A 25,906-nucleotide genomic window follows, 5' to 3' on the forward strand; every position below is an offset into this window, starting at 1 on the left:
TCTATGCTGCTAATTAACTACCTTCTATTCGCGACCTACGGCTGCGGCTTCTTATCTTAAGGATCTAAAGGGTGCACGACGTATTATTACAGTTGGCATGGTGGGTGTCGGGATCGAAAATGTCGAGGTGCTTTCTGGCGGACGGTGTGTGTTCGGTACAGGGAGAGCTGACACAGAGGATCGAAGCTCGCGTCTTGGGGCTAACAACAAGGGCGGTACACTCACCAGATTCTCTGTTTACTTTTCGAGCGTTGACAAAAACACAAGGGATAGAAAAACGTTCGACAACTGAAACCATCGACAAACGTCCTACGATGTGTGTTGTTGTAAACATTTACGGAAAAAATCGGCTACTGCTTGCTGTTTACTTCGATTCTTGTTTCTTTTTTCCAGCGTTCGCATTCTGGCATGCATCCATGACATGCGTCTAAAAATTCTGCCACGAGCATCGTTAAGACTAATCTAAGTACTTGCCAACGACATTCATCTAAATTTGAAGACAGATCGTTATAGAGCTATCTCGCGTCGAGTCCCGCGGCCAGAATGTTAATGATAGTTGATGACACCTGAAAGATCGACTCGACAACGAGTCGGGAGGGGGGATTCGTCTCGTTCACAAGCGAGTCTACGAAATTGGAGGAACAATACCGATCGAACGACAAAATGTGAAAGGGACGACGAGTTTCTCGATCGTTTCGACGCGGATCCAAATAGACGAAACACGTCATTTCTCAATCCAATCGCATCAATATTGATCCAATGCTGTGTCAACGTTATCCCCGCGATATATTCGGCAAACATCGTTAACCGTGCCTCGATAATAGCACTATTCGTTCAACAATGACCACTCCGATCCTCCACCGTTTATACATTTCCACGAAATATTGCATCAATATTGCGTGCAGGACGATCCACGTTCGAACGATCCCTGAAATCGTCGCTGCCAAGAAGTATCGTGTAAATGAGATCGGTGAAGAATGGAGAAGGTTTCAGATTTCATTCCTAACAATATCAATAACGACGTTGTATAGCATTAATAGAGAGTAGTAGGTAGGTAAACGCTAAACAAAGCTCAGTTGATTGTTTCGGGAGCGAGCACCTCACTCGTTTTTTGTTTTTTTTTTGTTTTTTTTTTTTCGTTTTCACGTATAATGTCGTTTCGCTAGCTTATACTTGTAAAGTTAATTCGAAGGAGCGAGGTGTGTATGCGTGTATGCGTGTGCAACTGCGGAAGTCACCCTTCATTTTCCCTTATTCGTTCTCTCTCATCCCTGCGAGATTTACCGCCGCGTCACCCGTCATCCCACCACTCGAGACACGTTTCTCAGTCTTCCGGTACCACTTACCCTCGCATGAGGAAAAAGCTGTGCGCCAAAAGCTGATTGAACCAAGTCTTCCTTTTCTCGCTACCTTCGAAGACGTTTCAGCCATGTCTTCAATGGTGGGATTCGAGAGGATGACCGTCCTGCTACGATCTTGGAGAGGGACTTCACGTGTTTGATTCCGTTCTTCGACGAAGACTTCCGGCAGCTGGATTACTTCTCGACCGAACTAATTCTTCGACGTCAAGATTGTCACGAATTCTGCGGACACATTATACGTCGTTTCGAGAAAGATTAATATCGATGATACTTTTCGGAAGGAGAGACGTTTCTAAACGGCTCGTGAATTGGGCCACCCTGTCACCTGCTAACGGTCAAAAATTCAACGGGACAAATTACCTTCATAATTCACCATTCCGTCGCCATCTAGATCCGCTTCCTTGATCATGTCGTCTACTTCTTCCTCCGACAATTTCTCACCGAGGTTCATCATCACGTGTCGCAGCTCTTTCGACGAGATCAGGCCGTCGTTGTTCTTGTCGAATACCCTGAGAAACAGAAGCTTCCCCTTTAATACTCGTGTTTGAATTTCCTTTAAAAAAAAAAAAAAAGGAAAGAAAAAGACGAATAATTCTTCGGAAGGTTAAAGCACCTGAATGCCTCGCGCAATTCGTGTTCTCCATCGGCACCCTTCATCTTCTTCGACATCATCTGCAAGAACTCGTTGAACTCGATGGTGCCGTTGCCATCTTGATCCACCTCGTTCACCATATCTCGTAGTTCCGTTTCTAAAATCGGAAATTGGCCAGACGTTAGAGCTCTGTTCGGTGTCTCGACGGGAAAACGAAGTATTGTCGTTTAAACGACGAGATAACGTGTCATTTTCGCGGTGTCCTCTTTCTAATTCCCCCGTGTAACACACATGTACGCTCGTCGTTTCATGGAAGACGTTTAATTTCCCTTGCAGATCCATCGCGGCAAGCGGGATAGAGGGAACAGAAGAACTCGACGTGCAGTTAATTACCAACGTTTGCACGTGCGCCTGGCCGTCGCAGTTTCTACCCCAGAAAAGTTCATTTTCCCTTAAGCTCTTGTCACAGCCCAGTTTTCGGCAATTCTACCCGTTTAAACTCGGCTAGTCTTGGAAAACCTTCGAACTGGGATATTAATTTAGCAAGAAGGCGCTCTCTCTCCTGAAGTTTGCATTTCCCTTCAAACTTTTCACGCCGCGTAAGCTTCCGTAAGATCGAGGAGCGTTTAAGAACACCGCGTTACCATTTGCTCTGTTCAAAGTTTACCAAGTGTTAAGCACCTTTCAGATTTTCCTTCGCAGACTGCCAGAGAAATCGAAACAATGGAAGAAAGGGTCTCTCCCGTGAAATGGCACATTTCTGGCGTGTGACAGCGATGTAAAGCAGTGGTTAAATAGGTATAAGGTTTCGTGAACAATCTTCTTACATTAATAGGTAATAGACAATACAGCGGTTGGGTGGTTTAGATTACAGTTATATTTTTTGGCCGCACGTGGGCAGCCTTCGTCAGCTTATGGCTTCTAGCCAGATCGTGTCTACCTTTGTACACGTGGACGACACGCGGCCGATGTCGTTTCACGTATTCCCGTTTTTTCGATGATTTAAGCTAGCCACTTACCGGACGGCCTCTGTCCCAAAGATCGCATGACCACGCCGAGTTCCGCCATCGTGATAGTGCCATCCTCGTCCTTGTCGAAGAGCATGAACGCCTCCTTGAATTCTGAAGCGATAAATTACTCGTTACTTCGTCGTTGATCTATTAACTATTGGCTGGCTACGTCGATAGCTCGATCATTTCGCTTTTAACCGAGAGTTCAAGCGTCTTTCTCTCGCACGTTAAATCCTCCCCGTGATAGATTGAACGTGATTGAAGTGAATTGAATACCAGACGGTTATTCAGTTTTCCAAGCACGAAAATAATTTCTCTCTGTTCTCTGATGCAGTGATTTCGCGTCGAAATTCCAGAGATCGGCCAACCGAGCCGTAAATAACAACGGGAGAAAAACTCAGGCGGAAATTTGGCAATAGGACGAATATACATAAAACAAACGCTTCGGATGAGCGTCGCATTGTTGAGAATTCACGAATTTAGATGCCTGTTAATCATGAGAGCGGCTCTCCGCGTGTGTATATGTACGTGTGCGTGTTCGGTCACGCGTTACAAGTCGTACAAAACTAGCTAGAGACCGCACGAGTGTCGGGCAAGTAGCCAGCTACGAAGAGAATCGCGAGCGTGAGAGAGAGAGAGAGACACACGCACCGTTATAAATTTTCCGAGGAACATTGTGCGGCTGAAAAATCCGGTGAATAGGTTACGTGCGTTCATTAAAAGTAATCTTGTTCGATTCATCAGCGGATCCAGCGAAACAATACTTGCCTCGCCATTGTTGCGCGCCTCTCTGCCTTTTATTTCGTGCTTTTTCTCTATTTACTGTCCCCTTTCTTTCGCGAATTCATTCGTCAAATGGCTGTTCGTGTCACCGGCTCGATGCTCTACCTCTCCAAACGACAGCGACGTATCGAACATTTTTCCACCGGAAGTTTCCAGACGAGACGGAAAACGCGAGAAAAGAGCTGGCGTATTTTACAGAGAAACTCTCCGCCCCCCTTCTTCCATTTCAAAACCGCCACAGTTCGTTTTAGAAGTAATCTATTGAATTAACGAGAATCAGTTGGACGATGGATTTTGTAGGAGAGAAGAGGTATAAAGGAAAGATGGACCACGGCGAAGGCCACGGTAGTTGCGTTTGACGTGTCGATGGGATTCAGGCACAGTGGAAAATGGCATCGGCAAACGTTGGTTCACCGTTTAATTGCAGAGCAAGCAATTGCTCTGTTAGCGTGATGATAAATTACAAACGAATAGGAAGGGGCGTGTGGAGAGAGGAATCTAGCAATTCATAAAAGTCCACCGGCAGATTATAGGTCTCTCGACGTTCGTTCTTATCGTTTGCCGCATTCACCTTACCTTTATCACCACGTAAACATGATGCATCAACGTTCATAAACGAGCGGACAATTTCTCTTTCGGTGATTTTCCCGATGGCGCGGCGTCAGCAACCGCGTAATCAGCGATCTCTGGTCGCGTGCCATCGCAAAAACTCGCGCGTTTTAAAAGCTCTTCGAGTAGGCCGCGTCGCAAGGCCAATGATCGTGGTCACGTGAGGCGAAAAACGATGTTTTATGCAACACGTTCTAGCCAGACTAACGGGAAGCCACCTTACGTAAAGCTACTTTCGCAGATTGAACGATCTTCCGCGTGCATATCGAACCGTGGATTAATTAATCGGAATAAAGGGGGCCGACGATGAATCGAAAAAGAGATTCGAGTGTTTTCTTTTGCTAGAGAAAGTGGCTTTCGCGCTCCGTTCGGTGCAATTATAAAAGTTTTCCTGTACACGGCATCGCGGTGAAAAACATGAACAGGTTCTCTAATTTGCGAAACGACGTACCATGCGTCGAGTGCCACCGCGACTCGGCCAACGTGTCATGCATGTATTCAGCTATGTTCGCGAATTTTCTCACCGGCGAAAAACCGGCGAAAAACTCCGTTCTACTCGTTAACGAGAGGTTCACAGACACTTGAATTCTCGGTCGAAATTTTAACCGTTTCGGGAACACGATTTCCAAGCGAAAGAAAGGACTTTGTCGCGTTCCCCTTCTGGTATTCGCTGCCAAGGGACCCTTAACGTTATTTTATCACGCGGAAGGGGATGTTTAAATGGTAGACTTGATTTTCGAGATCCACTCACCGGCCACTTGATCCTCCGTGAGTCCATATTCAGACTGAAAAAAAGAGAAAACAGAAGACGAGAGAGATTAGAGAATCTTCCATGTAGTACGTTTTCGTTTAACGCATCGCGTAGACGAGAAATACGAGCTAGATGTGAAATTCTATTACGTCCAAGTACTAGATGTCTCGTACGCTGTGTCAATTAAATCGTTAACGTGCTTTAAACGCCACGGTAATGTCCTATCGAAACTTAATATGCACCGTGGGCCACCGCCAACGCACACTGCAGCCTGTTTGCAGAATGGTGCCAATTCCGGCTGAAATCTCATTAATTCGATGAAATTAACGGTGGATAATTTTCTCCCTGGTAATTGCCGCACTCGGCTGATTAATTTTTTCTCGAGCCTCTGTGCGTGATGAAAGCGGATTACCGTTCGATTCGTCGAAGCAACGCGAAGAATTCGGCGTGTGAAATTATTCAAGGAACGCGGCCCCACCCCTGCCACACCACGGTTAACTTAATTAATGTAACTCGTTTCGGTGCTTTCCAGCGTGTATTCGATCAACCGGGACGTTCGTATAGCTACGCAGAATTCGCACAATTAACGAGCCTGTCCTAACTTGCAAATTGGCTGACCCACGGTAATATCACGCCGGCTTATCCGCCTTCTACACGCGACTGTGCTCGGCATTGTTAAATCAGCATTAATAGACAGCGGATTAAGGAACATATGCCGTTAACACGATTACAGGAACATTGACTTATCAGCAATTCTCCGCACCGCTATCAGCGTTTCCTAGCTCTCGTACAAATGGCTTTGCTGGTTTCAGGTCGTTTATGCTCTCAAATACGTTCTGACAGGAGGGATCATCCAGTGGAAACGAGCGAAACGAATATTTCTTCGACTGCGTGTGTTCTTTCGGTCGGTTCGCTGTCCACGTCGAGAGGCACAATCCTCGAGTGAAGTAGCAAAGGGAAAATGGAACGTCGGAGGCTTCTTCTGATCCGACAGTAGATTCGATTCGTTAGCGAAGGTATTGCGATTCGGTCGAACTTTGGCCAATTGCCTGTTAAGCCCTCGTCGATGGGAATACGAGAAAGAGTCTCGCCCGACCATGATTATTAATAATAAGGTGTTGCAATTCCTAAGATTATTCGACGTGTTTCGTCCGAGGAGGAGAATTCTCGACGCAATTGCCACGTCCTGAATATAAACGCCTTACTACGATATTCCTGAAGCGACCAATCCCCTGGCGCTGTCGTTAGTGGGAGCGTCTTAGAAATAGTTTCCCAGAAGCGAGCACTAATGAAGCTCACCATAAGCCGCGTTGGTTAGTTAAGCTCGGTGTCTTGAGTCAGGTATCGAGTGATCTATGGTCGACGATGTTGCAATTTGCACCGAAATAAATTGTTATATATTCGAAATATCCCCATGGCGTCCTTCTCCTTCTCCTTTTCTATTACTCGCAACACCGTCTCTCTACCATCTCGAAACGGGTAAATTGTCTCTGTTCGTGAAACGTTCAGTGTTGTCTGTACGAGACGACTTTCGTGGATTAGGCGGATGGATATCCCGAGGTGTAATCGTAAGCACTGTGGGAAAGGGACAGGAGTCTCTGTCGGACCTGTCTTAGCCGGAAGCTCTTGCTTCGATGGTTCGAGGCTCCTTCCGAAGTAGACGGAGTTGGTATTCAACTGGGTCACGTCCTTTTCCACCGCTTCTCAGAGGGGCTCGCGTAAACTCGCGAAAAGTCAGCCGGGCTTTACGTGTCTGCGCCGCATTTATATATTTACCCGATCTCTTTGAATTCGCGCTGTGAAACTCAAACACGCGGGCGGCCAGTATCGAGCTTCGAGACGAAAGCGAATTAATATTGACACAAGTAACTTCTGTCGGGCATTATGACTTGGACGTATCGATAAATTGGAAATCACCAGAGAGTTCGTTCGAATCTGACCGTCTATGGTACTGGTCAATCTCCGTAGCTTCCCATAGGCGGTGGTGTACTTCTTCTCGGAGTCTGTCATGTCGAGCAACGTCACGCGCACTAATATTACCGATTAATAACTGCACCTGACTTTGTACAAGCCACCTTTTAAATTTACATCTGTCCCCGGCAACGAGTTGGCCCGCGTACAGTGGCTCTCGTCACTTCAATGCCTCGCGTCCTTCTTTAATTTCACCTGAGCTTTTTAATTCCAACCTCCAAGTCGAAAGGTTTCTTTTTTCTTCTTCTCAGTTGCCGCGAGAAGAAATTTCTGCCTCTGACTCGAAGTGGCTGGCACGCGTCGATCGGAGCAGCGCGACCACAGGACCGAACACAAATAATATTTATGGATTTGCCACTAGCGAGTGGCAACGTCACCGCTTGTTCGCAGCGGCGGATCCTTCGTCTGGTCTCTCGAATTCATTCTGATTCTCCCCTCTCGTTCACGTGGAAAACTGGTGTGCGTGCATTCTACACGATCGTAAATTATCACCGTCACCCCCACTTGTCAAGATGCACTCGCGATAAATCATCTTTCTGGCCGTAAATCAAGTAGAAAAAGTCAAAGACCTTAACCGACGTATCTTTCGTTCGAAAGAGACACTGGTCACTTTCTACATTCGACAACCTTCGTACGTTTTTAACTTGTCAGTGGGTCCGCATCACGTTCTCGTCGACGGTCACCGCTTTATTCGCTTTACCTACCGTCCTCCTTTCTCTTTCATTCTGCTTCTTTAATGGCAAGTTGCTCGTTTTCGTGGTACGGTTTGCCAAACGGCGTGCACCGCGATCGTCGAAAATTGCGGGTGAACCGACACTCGTTCGCCGTCACGACTGTGGACGAACGTGGATAAACGAAGCACCTGGCTGAGATTCCTCGAGTGTAGACATTACCTTGAAAACGATTCTGAGACGGCCGATAGTCGGGCACGCTGATGTTCTGAATCAACCATGTCGCGGGTGATTTAAGCGGACATCGACTGCAATTATGAAGACTGGCCACAAATATTTCGGATGGTCTAACTTTGGACGATGTTGCACAACCTGTGCGCAGATCGGAATCAAGTTTCTTGAACCGTGAACGTTGTTACGTATCGCTCGGAATATCGATTAATTGCTAGAAGACAAGACGCATTTGTTTTCCTTAGCAAGAGCTCCGCTCCCACCGAGCGAGGAAAGGCGAACGCGTCGGAAACTATTTCTGGAGTGTCGCGACGAAAAATCACGGACACCCTGACCTGTTTCGTCGCATGTGTCGCGTGTGAATTTCACAAAATGCAGCCGTACCGGTTATTTTTACAGTATCCAGACAAATATTGGCGGGCGTGCACTTGAAAGCAACCATAGCAGCGTGCAATTTCGATAATGGAAAACTCGTTCCGTATCTTACTGCATCGTATCACTTGCGTCAGTGAATTAACCTTTGCTTACGACACCATCGACCCCGGTTAAGCGACCCTAGATCATCACCAATTGCATCCATTTGCAAGAAAACTACGATTGATAAATGTAATAAAGGAACGGTGTAAAGCTACGTCTTCGAGACGTTCGTACGATGGTACTCGTGCTACCATCTAATGGAAGTGGAGGATCTAGGCGCGATTCGTTTCTATTCTGCACCGTCTGGTCGGTATTTCACTAGAGTCGGCCGTGTCTGACCGCGACCGTCCGTTTCTACTGTGCGTTACCAAACGTCAGATGACGCTGAAGAGAAGCACTTCTTACTTACCAAGTTGATAGTGACGATGAGATCGTACTGCTGTCTCTGGCCCTTCTTTTTGTTCTTGCCAGTCTTCACGGAGGCTGCCTTGGGTGTAACTTTCACTTGTCCCTTCTGAGCAGTGGGTTTCTGAGCAGGTTTCGCGGCAACTTTTCCACCAGGCGCCACCTTTTGCCCGGCTGCAAGCGGCGCCTTTTGACCCGCCGAGCCCTTCTGGTTCACATGGCCAACTCCGTCGGCTGGTTTGTTGCGAGCCTGTTGTTGGGAATAAAAGAGAACATCGTTAGATACGCGAACGATCGATAAGGGACTACTCGATGTATCGCGTACTGTCCACCACGTGAACGAATTAATGGGATTTCCAGGGTAATCGAAACGTCGCTCGATTCGTTCCTTTTAATTGCACCGGATGATTAAACTATCGGCGGACCAGGTCACGCTGGATATTCCACTTCTTCGTTTTCCCTCGTCAGCGGCCTTGCTCCGCGGCTTAACCGAATTTCATCACACGATCGTCTAGTTTCTTCTTTGTTCCGCCGGCTTTTAATTACCGGATCCGACCTTCGACTGGACTGCAACGAGTACGAGGCGGTTTGTACGTTTCAAATTGGAGAACTACCTTATTGATACAGTGCTCTGTAGGCGGAGGGAACAGTGACTCGGGGGACGTCCCCGAAGACGATCGTTGGCGATCGCGTGTACCCGAGGGAAAAGTTTGCACGGATTTACGAGCTCAGCCTGAATATACGGAGAAAACGAGCATCAGGAATTGCAAAAATAGCGTTGTTTACCGATCGTACTGGGGCCAAAAACTGGGCCATCGCCGATTACGGATATCTTTTGTCCCCTTTGCGCAAACTTATCTCCCGCGCCTCTCTATCTACCTTCCCGATCGCTCTATGCAGAGTTATGCCAATCGTCTGAGTTCGAATGCACCCAGCGAGAAATCTCTTTTCGCCGATGAATTCCTTCTAGAGAGAGAGAGATGCAATCGATGCGACTTGCATATGCAAATAAAACCTCGATGTCGTATAGAGTGTCTTTCAGCCTTGATTCGTAATTATTCCAACCGCTTTCTTTGTTCCGTAATTAGTCATTTGGTCCGTGGAACGTTTTAATCGGGGGAAGCTTTTCCGATACGTTGCTTTTAACGAGAAACGAACTTCGGGAGGAGGGTGGGAAAAAAAATGCGGCGGCCACCTTTCCACGTTGGTACGAACAAAAATTCGCTTTCCCTGGCGAGAGAAAGATCTAAGGTCGCAGGACGAACAATACCCTTAATTACGAGCGGAGAATCCGTGCGAGCGTCGAGTCAACATTTCGTGGTCGGGGTGCATCTGGCGCCATTGTTCGCGACGATCTGCTAACGACACACTGTAGAATGATCCGCGGTAATTTCCGAGATTTTAGTCATCGCCACCACGGAGCCTCGCGTTTTATTCTCCCTTCCGAGTTTTCCCTGGAAATTAATCGCCTTTTCCTTCGTCCTTCGGTCCGCCTGTTTCACCGCTTTCGCGAGTACCGATTCTTTCCGCGCGACAATCGCGAGGTAAGCAGATAAGGTAAACAGAGACGGACAGGAATGGTCGTCGGTCGTGGAAATTGAAAAGCATCGAATGCGGCTCGAATCCCTAAATCGGATATCATCGTTATCGCGGGGTAAACGGATGAGAGGAGCCTGAAAACTGCCCCTTTCGTCCCCGCGATGGACAATCGCGTAGATTCGAATCTCTGGAACGGAGAGATGCCCATCGGGAGGGAATAAATCGAGTTAGTTGATACAAACTGCCGGTCGAGCTGGAATCTGCCCGCGTACCGAGGCCAAGAGGAAGAGCCTTGGTTAGTTGGAACCACGGGGGGAAAAAAGTGGGCCACACGGGCTGTTTAAAAATCAAGGATGTTTTCGAGGTGAAAATAAAAGACTGTTCGAACGATCGTGATCGATAGGCACTCGGTGAAAACGAGAGGGTGAACGAAGAAGAAGTTCGTCGACCGGCTGGCTAGCCAATTAGCCAAGGCAGAACAGGGTGGACTCCGCACGGTTTAAATATATATTCACTCATGAGGTGCACAATTGGTATTGGACAATCTAAAAATATCGCGAGTTTATTCAAGTAATAATTCAGCGGAGAGGTGGTTCGGGCCGGCGTGGGTGGAACTGACGAGATAATTATAGCGTTTCGCCGCGTCTACCGTGTTCTTGCGAAAAGCACTATACGTCAGAGGGGCACAGAGACGGTAAAAATGCTGCAAGAACTGCAACTTTGCTCTCGTTTACCAGGGTCGCGTAACAACAAAGTTTTCCATTAGCGGCGCGATCTTCCGAGTTGTCCACCGTTACGCAACACGCCTACGATGTACGATCGTTTAGGTTCGAGCGAAACGTGCCGATAAGTATCAGCGATATCTGAATGAACGGTAAGACGAATTTTATACGACGCGACGGTGGAACTTTAATTGTCGCCTGGCAGATGGTTTAAACGTGAGACGAATCGAGTTTTGTTTAGGAGGAGGGGGTTCGCCTAATTCCGTTCAGATTGGTGGATGATTCTTTGGAAGAATCATTCGGTGAATTTGCGAGCTTCCGAGGATATTAAATTTCTTGGTAATCAATAAAAAGAATCGGCGATATAATATTGCGCCGAGCGATGTGGTGGTTGAATGGAAAGCGGTAGTATCATAGTCTGGAATGTTTTGAAATAGCACCATCCCCACTTCTTTCCACTCGGTGCCGCCGTGTTCTCGGCAGCCTCCTACAACCGCGTCTGCGGTCTACGAAAATTTTATTGCTTTTCCCTCAAACTTTTTGGCAGGCCTTCTCTAGCATAGAGAAAACAACCACATAACCGGGAATTTAAGTAATATTCCTCGCTATAATAGATTGCATTTTCTATTTTCTACTGCACGTTACAAATCTTCCTCTACAGAGAGAGAGAGAGAGACACACTTTGACCGACGATAATCTGTCTGCCATTTGAAACCGATCGATCAAGTTGATTTGCAACGGAGATTGCCGAATAATCGTATATTTGAAACGACGATGAGAAACTCGAGAATTTTTTCGGGGCGAATGGGTTGTCACACGGCCTTGGAATAGACAGCGTTCTCGGTGCGTGTTAGTTAACCGTTTCTACCATGGAGAACCGTAGCATTATAGCAGCGAGAAACTGGCGTCGTTTCTCCGCGTCGTGAGAGAAGCTGTGAATTTCGATAGTTCGCAGGAAGGGATGAGAGAAATTCTTCATCTCCCCTTCCATGCGTTCTAGCTGAGCTTATAAAAGATATCCAGTGCGGATAAGCCATTAGTACCGAAGAACGAAGGGACACGGCGTTCACGTTTGTCGCGGACAAACCTTCGAAAGATGGTCAGTTGGTATTTTGCAATTAAGTGTCGAACGAATGGTGGCCTGTGTGACTATGTTGTTGCATGGAAACGCGTTAATTGGAGGATTCTCTATCGAAACGGCAGAGGACCGAGCAGCCTGGCTACGCGCCAGCGATTCTTCGATCGGTTTTCCATATCGGAAATAATTGACAGTACGGAGAATTAAATCTCGTCGGGGCTCTATCAAAATTCGTTTTATCGTTCGGTCCCTGCTGTTTCTCAAGTGAATATATCAGTTAACTAAAAGTGAGCCAGCTTGAAAGAGAACCCACGCTGAAATACAGTTTCTTTTCTGTTTCAGGATGACGACCAGGTCAAAAGTAAGTAAAAATCGAGCAACACAATCCTCCAGGGAGGCGTAATTGCCGTAAACGAGGCGGAACGGAATTCTGCACGTGTACAAATAGACTGTGCGCCGCCATGCGGTGCCCGTATTTCATTGGATCTCCCAGACGCGTCAACAAGTATGGTTTATTTGTCAAACGGGGGCCGGCGAGTGTTTAAGATTCAGGTCGATCTGCATTTTCCATTGCCGCGACTTCAAAGGAACACGGTTACTCGTTAAGATTTGTCGCCTAAACGTGGATAGGGACCGGATCTCGAACCTCTGCCAAATCGTATCGCGTCGAATCGAATCGATTTATAGCGACGTCGAGGGAACAACAGTTCGAGTCTCTCCTATATTCCGGTTCTTTGGCGAAATTTCTCAAAAATCTTGCACACCTCCTATCCGCCCACGCGACGGAGTATCGAGACGCGTTATGCTTCTACGTGGCCCACGGGTTGCGCAATACACCTCCCTGTCGCAAAATAAACCGCTGATTGACTCGGCCCCGTTATTTTAATACACGCCGCTGGCACACCGCGTAAATAAACGGAAATTTCTGCGACGATGCCTTTCGAGTTTACGTTACAGCGTTAGAATCCTCCGAGAGATACACACGAGACCGATTTATCGAAATTCTTGTGTCGTGTTTTTCTTCTTTCTTTTCAATATTTTACAACGACGGCAAGCAGCGATTCGTTGTATGTTACAGTGCTCAAGAGAGCCTTCTCCATGTTCGACTCGACAAAGTCGGGCCGTATCGAGAAAGAAAAAGTAAGAACGATACTGAACACCCTGGGGCACACTTTCGACGATCACGATCTCGAGTTGCTGCTCAAACAAGAGGACAACGACGGTACTGTATTTCTTCATTTTACGCGTTTCAATCGTTCCCCGTTGCCTTTCCGCGCACCAGAGTGTTATAGGAATTTTTGGACCGACATTGGCCGCTCCGTGGATCGATGGCTTCGTTCGACCGAACCCCAAATAATTCATGATATAATGACCGAGACAGGGAGAGGAGGCACGTGTGTAGAGGTAAAGAAAGCTAAACGCGAAAACTTTTCTACGTTTCTCAAGTTGGTCGAGCTTTCTGGTTTCGCGCTGTCACGCAGTGTTTTCAGCTTTTCTTCTTGATTAATTTTAATAGGCGCGACTTGGGGCGATTTCGCGTTTCCGTTCAGCAGCTCTGTGGACATTTTAAAGCGAAACAAACGAAAGAAGAACCGTGGAGAAGAATTCGCAGTCCTCTGACGGTGGGTTTATTCAAAGGATGAACTTCGTACGCTGATATCCACGCGAAGATTTCGTTTGACTAGCACCTCAAAAGGAAGAATAGTTCCTTTCAGGATTTCCACGGAGAGATATCTTCTCCTTTTTACCCGTGGAAAAGAATTGGGTCGCCGCGGAGTCTCCTTCTTCAGCCTACTTTTTCCTACGCCACACACTAGCTCCAACGAATCACACTTCAGACGTTACGTCGTTCAAAGAGTTCTCACCCACGCGTGCATATCCGGCAGGCAGATTAAAAAAGCACGGTAATCTGAAAGTATCAGCACTCGCTCGACTAGAAAGGAGTATGGTGCATATTGTTAATCCATCTTCCGGTAAAATGCTAACTCTTATCGGGCCTGTAACGCGGCTGAATCGAGCAGAAATCAAATGCTCTAGAGGTGAATAGTAGTAGCACGAACGGGTTAATTGTGCTTCGTGCAAGTAGAACTTACCCATTGCCGTCACGACACGGGGCAACGTTGTTCAAGAAGCCACGATCGAACTGCTCTAGCCACCGTGTCCGGCTCTATAGCGTACGAACGACAGGCACTTAGCCATGACGTCGATCCGTGACACCAAACTGGACACCAGGAATTACCGTAAGCCCGTCGAATTGCCTCGGAAATTGAGACAATGCTCAGCTTTATCGGCACGCGTTATTATGCAGATATCGCTGTCCATGCTTGTCGAGTGCATATCGACCAGCCGAAGATATCCTCTCTCTCTCTCTCTCTCTCTCGATTCGAATCTAATTTTCCGTCAAGATGTTCCTTATTTTTCCAATCCACGGGCTTTCCTCGATCGACGTGGATTGCACGTCTCGTCTGGCCGATATAAATTTCAAATTTATTCTTGGACAGCTACCAAGTATATTGTCTAGGATATTTTTATATCGGAAAACGGAAATGCAACGGAGGCTGGAGAACTTGTTTACACGCTGTTCGAAGATAGTTTGGTTTTTTCTTCTTTCCTTTTTTTTTAACGGCGGCGGGGCTTGGTTGGGCTTTCAGGCAGCGGCAAATTGAATTTCGACTCGTTCTACCGGGTGGCCAGCCACTTCCAAGAGGAGGACGACGAGGCGTTGCTGAAGGAGCTGAAAGAGGCTTTCAGGCTTTACGACAAGGAGGGGAACGGCTACATTCCTACCAGCTCTCTCCGAGAGATCCTCGCCGCTCTGGATGATCAGATAACGCCTGATCAAATGGACGGCATGATCGCTGAAATTGACACCGACGGCTCTGGCACGGTTGACTTTGACGGTGAGCATCTCATATCCTTAACAGGACACTCATCTTCATCCTCGTCGAAGACTCTCTTACCGCATCTCACGGAAGCCGTTGCGCCTTGGTCGTTACACCGGAATGGTTTAATTACTTCCGATACCTTTTCCCCGACGAAAGTTCCTCGAAACGGCGGAGAAGTTACGATGTTGATAGTACGAGGTTTTTGTTAGCTTCTGGTCTACAGAGATGGTTACGGTGGCTCGTACGAGAGCTTGATTAAACCACGAACGTCTTAATACCGGCCATTCAGAGCCCCTTTGAAAAAACTCCAAGGAGGCCGCATAAAGGGGCAAGGATACGACCTAGTTGCTCCCCAGGAGGAACATATTCGTCTGGCGATCGAATGAAAAGCCATTTCGAAATAACTTTTCAGCTTATGGCGTGCGACATTCGACGACACCGAGTTCACCTCGGATGAAATTCGTAATAGAAATGTACCAGGGAAATGAATAGGGGAAATCCCTGTTATTCTCTTTGATACGAACGTATCGGATTAACCTCGTTAATTTTTCTACGTTGCAGAATTCATGGAGATGATGACCGGCGATTAAAATCATCGGGGGATTCGCCGTCTCGCGTGAAAGAGACGCCTGCATTTTTCTCCTACGATACTCCCATTAATCGTGGACGGACTCTTTCTCGAAATTGAAATTCCACGGGAGAGAACCGGCTACGTATTATTCACTCCGGTGAGAAATGGACGTGGGATCGACGAGCCTTCACCGATACTTCATTTCTCACCTTGTGCACGTTCGTTTGCGCATCATGTACACGTCAATCCGTTAATTAAGTGCTCGATTAAACGTTACCTTTGATCATCGAACCGTGGAATGATTTTTATTCCGTTGATGCCGAAGATTGACGATCGTTGTAATCGGTGTGGACGCCGGTGTTGTTTGGGTCGCGTGACCAACGGAGGAGGATGGTTATCCCTGCCGGAAGTTGATCCATTTTTGCGTGAACCCCAGTTAGACGCGACCAATAATTTCCTGTCCCCTCGAAAGCGGCGAAGTTTCTATGGGATATTAATCAAGGATCTCCGGCGAGCAAATCGCTGAGCGTGCAGGAGGTTCGTGTTCGAATTCCGTGAAGGCCACTTATTCGATCAACTCGGGCATCGACTCGCGGCAAGATTCGAGGTCTTCATGCTTTATAGCCCCACGGTGTGCATATATCAGCCGGGTTATCGAGGTTATAGGCAATGGGTACGGTTTAGCCGGTGACTCGATAACATCGAGCGAGTATCTACCTCGAACCTGTGCCTTTCTACAGCTGGAAATTCCGGCTTGCACTTTGCGTTTCCCTCCTCCTCGTTAATACCTAGAATATTCATTATGGGGAACGACGTAAGACCGAGGTGAGGAAGAATGTTTTCCAAGTGGAAATTGCGGCGGATGGGTTTGGAAATCTGGATGGCAGAATTGTCATCGGAAGATCGGTAGAGGGAAGAGAGCGAGAGAGAACGCGCCCATCGCCACCCATCAGCCATGCTCCGCTTTCAGCTTTTGCCACCGTCGGCATCCTTCCTTCCCTTTTGCCTAGTCTCTCTCGCTCCTCGCTCCATCCAGGACTCCAGGCCTGGCCCCGGCCGTTTCACCCACTCAAGTTTTGTCCGAGTGTTTGCGAGCGAGACCCGGAAGCCGCTTCCAAAGGATCAATAATTGGGGCCGACTGCAACCGCCCTTGAAAACCTATACCCCGTAGGTGAACCGTCTCGAGGATTGCTAGAAAAATATATCAAAGGATTGACGAACCTTGGTTTCCTTCGATTTTGCCGGGTATACTTCGATGGTGTTACCTCGCGTTTAATCGCGGTCGTTAAAATTGCTGGAGAAAATCGTTCGGAAGACGTTCTCGCGGCAAAGAGCCGGGTACCGCAACGACGAAAGAAACGGTATAGTCCCGAAGAGCAATCGCAATAATTGCGACCTGAATTGTGTTCTCTATACCCGGTGTGCCGTTAAGTCTCCATTCTGTACGTTTTATACGAGTTTTCCACGTGACTGCACGTCGAACGACAGAGCGGCATCCGAGGGTGGAAATCTCGTGGAAATTTCTGTAGGCGCGAGCGAATCGTCGATGCGTGAACTGGAGTAGCAGTCGATTAAATCCTATCGATAGATTGACGCGTGTCGGGAGAAGTGACGGATATCCAATATATATTCCACGGAGAAAGACAAAATCTGGTCGGAAGCGTAGCAGGTGGGAGAGCACGTCTGGCGGAATGGTAAGAGAAAGCGTTTCTCCGGAAATGCGGTTGGAAATTCCAGTTGGATATTCAGCGGGAACGTTACGCTAATCCTCGGGAACGCCGCTGCTAACGATCATTATAATTTTCGATGAGGTTAACGCGATTAACGCGAGCGCGCGTAAATGTCACATGCCAGAGAGTCGAGGGTCGGTAAGTGTATAAAGGCTCGAAGGGGTGTGTGTGCGGAGGTAAATCGAGTGAATAAACACGGGGAATGACAAGACCTTGGAACGTGTCACTGCACTTACGGTGGAGGAGACAGAGCTCGAAACAGCTGAATACGATTAATAATTAAAGTAATGGCCACGACAACACACCAAACGATGAGAGGGTGCAGCCCAGGCTATCGATCGTCGTTCCCAACCCGAACCATCCTCAAGCCGAACCTACCGCCATCCCCACCACCTTCCAACTCACTCGCCTCCTCTTTCTCTCTTATTGCTTTTATATCCGACGACTACTTGACAAAAGGGTGCTCCGAACGAGGGCCTAAGATGGGCCATTCACCCGGACTTTCTTCTCTTAATATACCATCCAGCCAGCTTTTTCGGCCCGTTTCTTTCCAAAAGGGAGTCCTCCTTTTCCTACAAAATGTTTCCGGTTCGACCGAGTGGCGCCCCGTATATTTTATCGCGCGAAAGGAACTCGTTGCTCCCTTCTAGGGTTCCGGAAGCGATAGATCGACTGCTCGCGAGTCAACCTTGAAATGCAACGACGGGAAGTATCGATGGCGCTGCGAATGGTGTGCTCTCAGTGTGCTCTAAACGGTCTGTCGATATCCTCCTATACGCTCTACCGGGACGAGCGTAGACAATTTCTTTTTCACCGTGGAGACGAGGTGACGATTCGATTCACGTCGAAAAGCGCAGCCGTGGCACCACGCCCCGTCACTAGCACTGCAGTCCAGCTCAAGCTTCTCGGGATAAAACGATCCCCCCGTCTAAATAGCTCCAAGAGCCGCGCTCCTCGTAATTAATATGCAAAGCCGCAGAGGAACACCGCGGGCGGACCAAACGATGACTGAAAGTCGAGGCGAGAATAAATTACGAGCCTTGAGCGGCTTCCTTTCGAAAGGAGGAACCTTTGCAATGAAAAGGTCTGGCTAACGCGACACCCTCCTCGAGAGTGTCTTCGAGAGCAATTAATACGATGCTTCTATTACTTCTCTGTAAGGTAATATCCGATTAAGAGATTCTCTCTCTGGTTAACGGGTTACGAGTCTATTTCCGGTATTAACGCGTGTAAATAACGACGCTATCGTAACACAGTTTACGCCGCCTGCTCGATTCTTCCAGTATCGAACGGAGGCGACACCAAGTCTGGGATGTTCTAACGCGTCCGTCGGGAGGGAGAGCTTTCCCATTCTACTACTTGGAGTTCAACTATCACCGATCCAGACACTTTTATCGTGTACTTACTTTGCTCCTTTTCGCGTGAGAATCGCCGCGAGAATACCTACTGTGTTGAGAAGAAGAAAGGTGAAGAAGAATAGAAAGAAAGAATTAAGAAAGACAGAGGGATGCACGAGTAGAGAACAGACTCTAAGATAAGGCAGGCGGGTGATAGACATGCAGTGTTTCTACCGATTGGTGTGTTTGGTTAAGGAATAGTAGTATAAGGGAGGGTGTGCGTGTGAATGGCATGCTTCATTCAGCATTCCTGGGTCTCTTTGCGTGAGTAAGAAGGGAAAATCATCGGCATGCATGTACCATACGTGGACCGTGTACTACCGTTCCTTCTTTTCTTTCCGTTTTTTTTTTTTGGATAAATCCTTCTTTATATCGTGTTGTACAACCTACTGTCTCGTTACTTGTACAAAGCGTTCGTCTACGGCCGATTGATCGTTAGTTGGTCTCACTCTAAACGCTAATGGTGTGGCGATCATGATCGTAGTATCACGTTATGGTCGGTTCTCTCGAAATTGGAACACCCGCGATGGAGATAGATACAATATAGAGAGAGGGAGAGATAGAGAGAAACGCGCCGTGCTCTACGCATCTACGCACGAGCAATTAGTGTCTAGATTCATCTAAGTGTCTAGCTATGGTCCGGCTAAGATTAGCTAGTTATCACTAATATCTCAGCTATATGTGGATTATGTCATTTTTGGTATGTACCTGGCTCAGGCTTCTAAAGCTACTTGTACTGGCGCTGCGGGCCTGTAAACACAAGTACAGTACAGGTCACCAATCACCACAACACTGCAGTAGGAAAAGTACAATATGGTATAGAATATAGTAGATACATAGAATAGGTGGGTGGTAATACACATATAACACGGGCACGTAGTAGTATCGAGAGTAGGTAGTAGTAGGGTTAGGTACAAGTGTGTATAATACTGAGAGTTTAGAGTTAGCTGCAACACCTACACAGGAGTGAGAATCATTGGCCGAAAAATAGTGTCAGCAGGGAAGGTGTTTTCTCGATCTGAATCTAAATTGGAGGAGATACGAAAGTATCGTTTAAAAAGGAAAACACGTTCCCCGGTGACGAGGATGATATACGTGAACCGAGCTCGTGGAATCTGTTCTGTTCGTAAGACACGGTGTCATGGTAGTACGTAGCGTATCAACAGCAGTGCACACTGAACACATACGACAGCATAGCGTGAGTTCTCATAGTGTTGGACAGTTACGAGGCCAGTTTGTCGTGTCTTTCTCACAGTGATACGTGTGGCTCGTTTTTCTGTACAATCAAAGCGTTGAAGAGAAGCGTAGAAGAGACGGTAATCTCGTGTACAAAGTAGTGAAGGAGAGGGTTTACGTGTGTTGATTCTCCGCGAAACTTCTGCTTCGTTCTGTTCGCAACGCGATGCTCCGCATGAATCTCCAACTTGTCAAAACTCGCCTCTTCCTGCCAGTTTCCCCCCTCGACTTTCGTCGAGCAATTACCCTAATACCTTCTCGTCCGAACGATTCCAGTTACGCTAATTACATTTTCAGTCCCCTTTGTAACGTGTAATTCTCGGTTATTCTGTACTTGCTTCGCGGCTATACGCTCGGATATATGGGTCAGAGGCGACGTGCACGCACTTTTCACGGACAACCTTGGAAGAAACTGTATCGTCGAGTTGAAGAAAGAAAGAAGGTGTCGTTTGGTTGCAAAGACTTACCTCGTGTTACTCGAGTATCCACGTTGCCGTTTTAATTAGACCGCGGCTTCGTTTGTCAAAGGTAACGAGGCGGCACATGTTGCTCGTGGAACCCTTAATTTAATCAGCTGCAGAGACCTTCGATGAGATAATCGCGTATCGTTTCCTATTCCATGCTAAACCCTGGCGATACCATTTGAAAACAGTATCCTCTCGAATGTATTAACTGGATCCTCAATTAATCCAGCTAATTCGCCGTGGTGAAAAGGGAATATCAGGTTTTACACGCTTATCAATTTCCGCGGCTCGTGATCGACCTACCACGTGGATGGATTTCAAAAGCACGGAATCGAGCTGGTCTCTGATCAAAGAGCAATTATACTCGAATCTCTTTTCAAGTCGCTCGATCAAAAGTTCCGATAGAAAGAGAGGCACAGGTGCTCGCCTTTTCCTCCGGTAAAGAGGAACGATTCAAACGAGAGAACGCTTTAAGATTCAACCCTGGCTAGACTGTACGAATGTTACGCAATAATTAGTCGCGCAATTAGTCGAGCTGCGTTTAATCGAACGCACAGGAATATCGGTGAAAATTTCGCAGAATCGCGGTCGCGATCAATTTTGCAGAGCACCGATTACCCTCGTGTTTGAACTTCAAACAGACGGACCGGGAGAACTGTTTATAATTGAACATTCACGGAAAGAACTCCTCCGGGATTGACGACTCATCGAGAAGAGGCGGCCTGAATCCTTCACGACCCTGTGAAACGCTTCAAGTTCCAGCCCCGGTTTCAAAAGATGCAACGTAAAGTTCGTTTACTGTACCGCGGCGACCGCACCGTATTAATATCGCGGAGGTACAGTGAAGTATTCTCCAAAGAGAAAATGTCGATATGAAAATGTTGAATTGTCGCATTTGGCCAAACTGTCACGACGTTCGTAAGACATGCAAGCTCACCTCGAACGAATCCATTTTCACGTTCAATTATACGCTCGTTGTGCCGTGTAAGCGTGTAACAGATTCGATATTTCATACGTATCCCGTGCAATTAATTTCATCGCGATAGGAACTGAGACTAGGGGAGAAGAAAACGTTGGCCAAGTTCTCTCGATTGTCGTCACGGTCGTTGAGATTCGTAAGAATTTTTCGCGAAAGCATGCACTCCCCGTTTCGGTGCAACACCTCTGGAAAATATGTCACGATTTCTTGGGCAAATGCGCGAGCAGTCGCCGGGAAAAATCTGACGCATCGAGCGTTTTTTTTCGAAATGTAAAACACGGACTGGCGGAAAAAATCGACCGTGACTGTTATCGATTTCCGATAACGCTTATTCGTTTCGACGGTATTCCCACCGGATAATTCTATTTCATGTTCCACAGTGGAATAAAACTATTCGGGAGTTTCTCGCGATGTTCAATTCGACGCGATGCGACATTCGCGCTGTTAACGTTCGTCCAACTTTTGATTTCTTAATTATTCGTGAGAGATGTGCTCGCGAAACGCGTCTAATTGCGCAGGTGAAGCGAAAGAAAAGCGTTGCCGGTGCTTCACGCAGAGGAAAGGAAAACTGCGAGTTGGTGAAAACCCGTGAAGTCCATAGATCATTAAAATTCCAGTCAGCCGTAAACGGCCGCTAATTGGATGTTCGCCGTGGGAATTGTGCGACGGACACGCTGTATATTTCCACGGGCGAAAATTTGCAAAACAATTACGCAACTGGGGAGCAATTTGTGGCGCTGTATGTGCTACGTTCGACACGAGCTAGCGCGAATAATCGTATCCCCGGCAATCTTGTTAAATAATCGCGTTTCCCTTTCGTCGAAAAATCTGATGGAAAAGAATAGGTAGGACGCGCGTATGGAATCCTGGAAGCCGATAACAGCAACGAAAGTAAGTTACGACGAGCAGAACGGCCTGGTTAACGTAAACGAGACGTGATAAAACGGTAGAGGAGATACGCCATCCTAGTTTACACGTTGTTCCAGGCTTTTGGGATTACTGTTTTCAAGAGGCTACGCTCTAATCCGATGAAAATCGCGTGGCGAAAGTATGACTGGAATATGCGAGTTACGTTCTGCTAAAATATTCCAGCAGACCCAAGATCGATCGAACGAAAGTTCCCGATAGAGAGGACCGAAAGTACCAGAGTTCCTCTTCGACTTCCTGCCTGATGAGAAAATTCGACTTTTCCAACCGAGTCGATAATTGCTTGGCACGACGCACAGCCAATCACCTATAGGCTCTTAATTAGCGGCGGGAACAGGAAGCGAAAAAAGAGCAAAGATATTCCAGCGAAGGGACATTTGAACAACGGGTGTTAGGAAAAGTTCGTCGTCCGGCGAAGGCGGATTTAATTTCCGGCCCAGGCTAGAAATTTCTTATCGTCACTCTGGTTGGTTCTGGCTCTCGCCATTGGCTATGCCTGAACTTTGAACGATTTGCTGGAAACCACCATTTTATCTGGCCAACGTACCAGAGACGATAAACAGTCCGATAAGCTTTTTCTTTTTTTACCAAATTCATTCGCGACTTTCCGTCCAATCGAGTTAGTCGTGCACGCCGCCTCTTTCTATTCTCGCCTTGGATACCGATTGCGTATCATTTTCTCACGAACAAACGCGAGAGTGGAAGAAACGTTCTCTGGTAACGTTAAGCGACACGAGTTTAACTTCGTCACTATGCACCTCGCCCTCAGTTTTATTCGCGTAATCCTCTGGACTCGAGATTCATGCGGACGTTTAGCGGTTCGAGTATTCAAGCTACTCGCGTCTTCGATCCCCGTCTCTATAAATTAGATTATACGGCGATTTCTTGGATGAAAAATCGCGTACCGTACCCCGGGAAATTCTGCAAGTTCGATCGAGCCGCATGCCGTGACTCGTTACCGGATATCGTTCAGAAATCGCTGGAACTTGTTACGCTTCTCCGTGTATTAAACGAGGATAATGAAAACGGACACGTGTCACGGTTCGATAATATCGTTCACGATTATTCGAAGAGATAGGATTAAACGGGTACTCCATATCAAGATTGGTGAAAAATTTACAACGTCCGATAGGGACGAATTAAACAACCAGGGAAAGAAAAGCTTAAGTTGAATTTTCCGGCTAATTAGAAACTGATCGTTAGAGTCTGTCCTGAAAAACTTTTCCGCTCTTGGCTCACCGGTGATATTTTCATCGTCCATCGAAACTGTCGTGAATGAATTTCGTTTCTTTATTAAACGACCTCACGGTCGGTGTTACCTTGCTCCTATTTCGTGGCGCGAAGTCCTCTTTGCTGGCCTTCCGTCGCTTGTCCTTAAGGATCATTCTCGCCGCCGCGAACGCCATTCTTCCCTTTTCTTTCGTTCTCTCAGCAGCTTACGAGGAAAATGAACACGTGCCGCGTGTCCGATGAGATTCGATCACGCACAGAATTGAACCACAGCCGGGCACCGATAACGCGTGCACGATACTTACGAGTAAAACGATTGAATTTTCTTCCTCTCGTTCTCCGTTCTTATTGCTTCTCGATCACACGGATCATCGTTGAATTACGCACGGGTGAAATTTACGTCTACGATTCGAACGGTTCGCGCGTATGAATATGTATGTGTAGAGGTGAATTGAATATTCGCGACGTTCTACGGTTTTTCTTTTTGTACTACGCGATATCTAGATACTTCTTTCTCTCGTATAATGTATCACTTGACTATAACTATAATATTGACGTCGTCTCCTCTGATCGGCGCTCTTATCGTCGAGCTGTTCTCCTCGCTTTCTCTCCTACTTCGATCTTCTCTCCTTTTTCATTGACACACGAAGAGACGAGATCAGCTGAACACTATCGATTACGATTTTGAAGGATAAACACAGCCAGGGGTTTCCGCGGATTGACTAGAATTGTTTCTTGAATTTTTATCGTGCAATTGACGTTACGTCCGAGCAACGTCTCGCGTCGCCTTCGCTATCTCTGTTTCTTGTCGCTTCTCGTGAGCAGCACGACGACGGGCTCTCGCGAAAGCTCGACGAGGACATTTGCCTGTCGCTATGTCACCGTTGTGTCCGCTCTTATTTTTCCCTCTTATTCTCTCGCGTCTCACGATAAATGCAACAAACTTTCACGCTATTCCCTTCTTTCCTTTCTCTCCTTTTGTTTCTCGTGTGCGCGTATTGTACTCCTTTAAACGACTACATTCCAGGCGACACGAGCCGCAACTGATGCGTCCTCATGGCTCGATCGATTTGTTATCAGTCGTTGCAATTATGGCCATGGATCTAGAAAAGAAACAGGACACGTTGTTGCGGCGAGGACTTGCGATGAGTATCGCGATCGATCCCAGTCTAACAACAATGTTTCCAGATGAAGAAAACGAGGTGCACTGCCTGCTCGTTTGAATAATTAAGCACGCGTGCTCATTCCGGTCATTTCGCCGGAGTATTCCTGCACGGTCACTCGGCTAAAATTATCGCAAATTGCTCTTAAAAGCGAGCTAACTTTCTCTTTGATTTGTTGCCAGCGTAACGTTAGCCATACCACTGTTTCAACCGCGATAAAACTGTCTGTATATTTGCACCTGTGTTAATGGTCCGTTTTTACGGGGAGAGAAAAAGTTCGAGCTCACGACAGAACGAAGGAAAACGCTGCAACTCCCTCGCTGAAAAGTGAGTTTTGAAGAGGAGCCGACGAGCTCTATCGAGAAATGACGAGTACGAGAGTAGAATGAGGCGCGTTTGTGTCTGGTCAGAAGCGGGAAACTTTTCAAATTAAATTCGCTCGCCTAACGCCCCGATAGATCTCGCGGGAGGGAAAAATCGACGAGAGCTCGAACGATCCCGTTTCACACCGCGTGATTTCGCGTTTCATCTCGAACGGGCGATGAAAAGTTCGATAGAAAAAGGGTGCCGAAATCTGGCGCGGTTCTCCCTCATCTTGCTTGAAATTGCAGAAAAGAAAACTATTCGAAGCCGCGATATCTTTCACCCGGGGGTTGTAAGATAATTTGTCCGCGTTTAATTCATCACCCAAGTTGCCTGACGGACGGCGAGTATTTCTTCGTCTGTGAGACCAGAAGAGTGACGTTACAGGGCAGATTGTAACGATTTCGCCAAGTTAAATCGTCTCACCCACGCAATTAGACGGACGTCGTACGCGAAATTCACGATTCGCTTGAACGAGACGCAAATCCCGCGATCTCGAGCAGAACGTGTCACGGAAATGGAGGAAGTTGAAATCGATGCAGCGGACCTAAAGCAGGGCCTTGTTTCGCTCGTTTCGCCTGGAGAAACACTCTGCTGAAAAATACCCGAAAGTAAAATAGCAGCCCATGGTGCAGAGATGTCCTCGGAATAGGCGAATTAACGAACCCTTTGGAAAATGTGTACGGTAATACGCGAATCAACGAAGAGGATAAAATTGAACGGCGTTCAGGTAATAAATCCGAAAGTACAAAGTAGCGTTTTACGATTATAACCAGGCGTAAAAGCTCGGTTAAAAATGTTATCTGCCGCTATGTTGTTA

At 47.2% G+C, this 25,906-nt stretch overlaps 2 protein-coding genes across 3 annotated transcripts; one reads left to right on the plus strand and one right to left on the minus strand.

Annotated features, from left to right (window-relative positions):
* Positions 1-23,736, minus strand: LOC108571399 (calmodulin-A-like). 2 transcript variants are annotated; one of them, XM_017933423.1, is made up of 8 exons: positions 23,650-23,736; positions 19,433-19,474; positions 8,806-9,051; positions 5,107-5,140; positions 2,973-3,074; positions 1,975-2,110; positions 1,722-1,870; positions 1-1,583 (listed from the first exon to the last, which is right to left on the minus strand). In XM_017933423.1, the coding sequence occupies exons 1-8, from the start codon at positions 23,734-23,736 to the stop codon at positions 1,552-1,554; spliced, it is 828 nt and encodes a 275-aa protein (XP_017788912.1). In that variant the 3' UTR covers positions 1-1,551. The 2 variants fall into 2 exon arrangements, with proteins under 2 accessions (XP_017788912.1, XP_017788913.1); XM_017933424.1 differs by lacking the exon at positions 19,433-19,474 and having other exon boundaries at positions 1,552-1,583.
* On the plus strand, positions 12,113-15,615 carry LOC108571401 (troponin C-like). The gene is made up of 5 exons (XM_017933425.1): positions 12,113-12,161; positions 12,483-12,501; positions 13,219-13,362; positions 14,792-15,040; positions 15,587-15,615. Exons 1-5 carry the CDS (start codon positions 12,159-12,161, stop codon positions 15,613-15,615), a joined length of 444 nt encoding a protein of 147 aa, XP_017788914.1. The 5' UTR covers positions 12,113-12,158.
* Positions 23,737-25,906: the final 2,170 nt, after the last annotated feature.

The sequence above is a fragment of the Habropoda laboriosa genome, unplaced genomic scaffold (genome assembly GCF_001263275.1).
Source record: "Habropoda laboriosa isolate 0110345459 unplaced genomic scaffold, ASM126327v1 scaffold57, whole genome shotgun sequence".
NCBI lineage: Eukaryota > Metazoa > Arthropoda > Insecta > Hymenoptera > Apidae > Habropoda > Habropoda laboriosa.

What these genes read in the sequence shown, in the direction of transcription:
- LOC108571399 (XM_017933423.1), bottom strand. Translation starts at nt 23,736, where the DNA reads ATGGCGTTCGCGGCGGCGAGAATGATCCTTAAGGACAAGCGACGGAAG. An exon ending in GCTTTAGAAGCCTGAGCCAG is followed by an intron (nt 9,052 to 19,432) that starts GTACATACCAAA and finishes TCCCAACAACAG; the next exon opens with GCTCGCAACAAACCAGCCGA. An exon ending in GAATTGCGCGAGGCATTCAG is followed by an intron (nt 1,871 to 1,974) that starts GTGCTTTAACCT and finishes TCTGTTTCTCAG; the next exon opens with GGTATTCGACAAGAACAACG.
- LOC108571401 (XM_017933425.1), top strand. An exon ending in CAAACAAGAGGACAACGACG is followed by an intron (nt 13,363 to 14,791) that starts GTACTGTATTTC and finishes TTGGGCTTTCAG; the next exon opens with GCAGCGGCAAATTGAATTTC. An exon ending in TGGCACGGTTGACTTTGACG is followed by an intron (nt 15,041 to 15,586) that starts GTGAGCATCTCA and finishes TCTACGTTGCAG; the next exon opens with AATTCATGGAGATGATGACC.